At 44.2% G+C, this 4405-nt stretch overlaps 1 protein-coding gene across 1 annotated transcript; it reads left to right on the plus strand.

Moving 5' to 3' along the window:
• The first annotated feature begins 1049 nt into the window (after positions 1–1049).
• LOC116978572 (protocadherin gamma-C5-like) lies at positions 1050–3655 on the plus strand. The gene has a single exon (XM_033029805.1). The coding sequence runs from the start codon at positions 1199–1201 to the stop codon at positions 3578–3580; it is 2382 nt and encodes a 793-aa protein (XP_032885696.1). The 5' UTR covers positions 1050–1198; the 3' UTR covers positions 3581–3655.
• Positions 3656–4405: the final 750 nt, after the last annotated feature.

The raw sequence follows: 4405 nt of genomic DNA on the forward strand, positions 1-4405 counted from the left end.
CTATCTTAGTATCATTTGCGTACTTACTAATCCAATTTACCACACCATCATCCAGATCATTGATGTACATGACAAACAACAGTGGACCCAACACAGATCCCTGAGGCACCCCATTAGTCAACGGCCTCCAACCTGACAACGTCCCGAAATGTCACGTAAATGTACATCCTTTTTTAGTATCTCGAACTAATTTATTTTAAGCCATTACACGCTGTTCCTGAAACCATTAATTGCATGGTCAACAGCAAGAATGGTGATGGAGGACCACTGAAGATTTACCTCTATAACATCTCTAGAATTTAGGAGATTGAGAGGGGATCTTATAGAAACTTACAACATTCTTAAGGGGTTGGACAGGCTAGATGCAGGAAGATTGTACCCGATGTTGGGGAAGTCCAGGACAAGGGGTCACAGCTTAAGGATAAGGGGGAAATCCTTTAAAACCGAGATGAGAAAAACATTTTTCACACAGAGAGTGGTGAATCTCCGGAACTCTCTGCCACAGAGGGTAGTTGAGGCCAGTTCATTGGCCATATTTAAGAGGGAGTTAGATGTGGCCCTTGTGGCTAAGGGGATCAGAGGGTATGGAGAGAAAGCAGGTACGGGATACTGAGTTGGATGATCAGCCATGATGATATTGAATGGCGGTGCAGGCTCGAAGGGCCGAATGGCCTACTCCTGCACATCATTTCTATGTTTCTATGTTTCTAACATGATTTATCAAGCTAGAAGTCATTTACGAATCAAGAATAAAAATTCATAAACCCTGTGTTGGAACATATCAGGTCAAATTGCGCCGTAAACGCACACACTAGGACTTTTGAAGATATATGCTGAAAACAAAATTGAAGCGTTCAATTATACGTTCCATGGCGCTGTATTTAGGACTACTGTACAGCTTTAAGAATTGTAGCTGCAGTTGCTGAAAAAAACTGGCTGTGTCGCTGTCTACCAATGAGAAGCTGAAGTCCACAGATGGATCCATTGCCCCTCCTACATCACAGAATAAAAACGGCAGACCCGAAGAGAAAGGCGGGCAGTCTCTGCGTTTTATCGTGTTATCAAGCTGCGGAGGATACACCCCCAGTCTGTTTCGACTAGGCAATTAGAATATATACGTTCCTATTTCGTGGAAAGAACAGTTTTACCGATTAATCGAGGACAGGCCTGGTTTTCGATATTAATCGAATGCGAAAAAATGGCGAACCAACCGAGCTTTCCTTTCAACGTGTTTGCATTCATGCTTCTGATATGTGAACAGGATCTTATTTCCGGGCAAATTCGTTACTCTATTCCCGAGGAAATGGAGCAAGGGGCATTTGTTGGGAATATTGCTCAAGATCTGGGCCTGAATGTACGGCAATTGTCAGCTCGCAAATTCCGACTGAGCTCCGATGACGGAGGGCGCTACATGAAGGTTAGTTTGGACAATGGAATATTATCTATTCGTGAAAGAATTGATAGGGAACGTATCTGGGGGCAAGCAGAAATCTGTACCGTGTCTTTTAAAACAACACTGGAAAATCCCTCGGAGGTGTACCGCGGGGAATTAGAGATTCTTGATGTCAATGATAATTCCCCCACTTTCGGAGACGGCAGCATCGCCTTACAGATATCGGAAGCGACTGCTCCCGGTGTACGTTTCCGTCTCGCGAGGGCGGAAGATCCCGATATTGGAATCAATACCGTCGTCGCCTACACGATCAGTTTCACCGAATATTTTAGTATAAAAACACGCAGAACCGAGAGCGATGTTCTCATACCAGAGTTGCTGTTGGACAAACCTTTGGACCGAGAGCTGCAATCTTCTTTTCAGCTCTTGCTTACTGCGACAGACGGTGGCACTCCTCAGAGAACAGGGACAGCTCAGATTCTCGTTACTGTGTTCGACATTAATGACAACGCGCCGGTGTTTGATCGTGATATTTACAAGGTCAGCGTAAGTGAGGACGCGCCACATGGTACCTTGGTGATGAAAGTCAAAGCAAATGATTTGGACGAAGGGCTGGATGCTGAGATAACATATTCTTTTAGTGATGTTGATTTGCGAAAAGCGCGTAATTTATTCAGTTTAGATCCAGACAGTGGGGAGGTTCGAGTCGATGGCCCCTTGGATTTTGAAAAAACAAACAGCTATTCTCTTGATGTTCAAGCTGTGGACCACGGTTCACCCGCAATGACCGGACATTCTAACGTGCTGATCAAGGTAATTGACGTGAACGATAACTCACCCGAGATTAAGGTGACATCAGCTTCCAACAAAATCCCGGAAAATGCATCGCCAGGTACATTCGTAACCTTCATTGATGTTATTGACCGGGATTCTGGGGAGAACGGTCAGGTACGCTGCGAGTTACCCAAGAATATCCCCTTTAGACTACAGACATCGTCGAACCTTTATAAATTGGTTACCAGTGACACGTTGGACCGTGAAGGTATTTCTGAATATCGATTACCAATTCTAGCCCGGGACTTGGGGTCCCCTTCGCTGTCCTCAAATAAAACCATCCATATTACAATAACCGATGTAAACGATAACGCCCCGCGGTTTGCTGAATCAACCTACAACGTATATGTGATGGAGAACAATGCACCCGGCGCATCGATTTTCGAACTAACTGCTCTAGATCCTGATCTGGAGCAGAATTCCTATGTTTCTTACTCTTTTGTGGACCATTTCATCCAAAATCTACCAGTGTCCACTTACCTGGCCATTAACTCCATGAACGGTACCATTTATGCGTTGCGATCCTTTGACTATGAGGAACTCAAAAACTTCCAGATCCATGTCCAAGCCCGTGATGGTGGGTTGCCTCCGCTGAGAAGCAGCGCCACGGTGAATGTGATCGTCCTGGATCAAAATGACAACGCGCCGGTAATCGTTTCACCTTTATATCAGAGTGGATCAGCAGCAGAGGAGGGCCTGCCCCGCTCAGCGGGTCAAGGGTACTTGGTCACCAAGATTATGTCAACTGATGCAGACTCTGGTCAGAACGCACGGATCTTTTATGAGGTGGTGAAATCCACCGATCCCACTTTGTTCACCGTTACGAAAAACTCCGGTGAAATCAGAACAGCGCGCAGTATTTTGAAGGCAGATATTCCTGTACACACGCTGGTCATCTTGGTGGAGGATAATGGGCAGCCAAGCCTGTCCAGTACAGTTACAATGAACATTAGAGTTTTGGAGAACAGTACTGAAGGAATCACGGAAAGCAGCACCTTGGTGAAAGATCCGGGATATTTCTCTGATCCAAATGTTTATTTAATCATCATTTTCAGTTGCACTTCCGTTGCCTTTCTTCTGATCATCGTTCTGTTGATTGGGATCAAGTGTAAACAGGACAGAAGTATTATCCAAGGGTATAACTCTCCCAGGTATTGTTACAATCGTGGAGATTCGCAAGATACGTATAAAGGAAGACCTGCGATGGAGGAAACTTTACGCTATCCTGGGACAGGCCGGGTAGTCCGCGTGCCGGAACCGCATCAATATTCGGTCTGCCTGTCTCCAGAGTCAGCGAAAAGTGATTTTCTCTTTTTGCAGCCATGCGGTGCTCCCATGTCTCAGGCCGAATGATGCGTAACCTTAAAGAAGTTGCATATTATTTGGGACCATTTTAATCTCTGGGCATGTGAATCATTTGTGAGTGAGATATTTAAGACAATTTTCAGTTTGTGCATTTTTGCGCTTTTGTTTAAATAATGCTCTTGTTGTAATGGTTAAAAATATATAACTTTTAGCAAATAAATTCCCATCTTCTGAGAGCGGAATCAATCAACTGTGAAATAAGTAATTGAGCGACGTGCAAATATACATTGCTGTAGGATCAATTACATTCAGGATGCTGTATCCATTTACTTGTACACGCTTGTACAAGTAAATGTTCTTGTACACGCTGGAATTTAGAAGATTGAGGGGGGATCTTATAGAAACTTACAACATTCTTAAGGGGTTGGACAGGCGAGATGCAGGAAGATTATTCCCCATCTTGGGGAAGTCCAGAACAAGGGGTCACAGTTTAAGGATTCGAGGGAAGTCTTTTAGGAGTGGTGAATCTGTGGAATTCTCTGCCAGAGAAGGTAGTTGAGGCCAGTTCATTGGCTAGATTTAAGAGGGAGTTAGATGTGGCCCTTTTGGCTAAAGGGATCAGGGGGTATGGAGAGTAGGCAGGTATAGGATATTGATTTGGATGATCAGCCATGATCATATTAAATGGCGGTGCAGCCTCGAAGGCCCGAATGGCCTACTCCTGCACCTATTTTCTATGTTTCTATGTTTAAAGTAAATAAAGAATCAAAAACTTCGTCATCAGCATATTCCATATGGAGTGCTGAAAAGTACAGAGCCTATAACTAAATCATAAATTTAGATGGACTAGGGGAATATTAGAAGAAGAGGTGA

This window comes from Amblyraja radiata, chromosome 11, assembly GCF_010909765.2.
Source record: "Amblyraja radiata isolate CabotCenter1 chromosome 11, sAmbRad1.1.pri, whole genome shotgun sequence".
Taxonomy (NCBI): Eukaryota; Metazoa; Chordata; class Chondrichthyes; order Rajiformes; family Rajidae; genus Amblyraja; species Amblyraja radiata.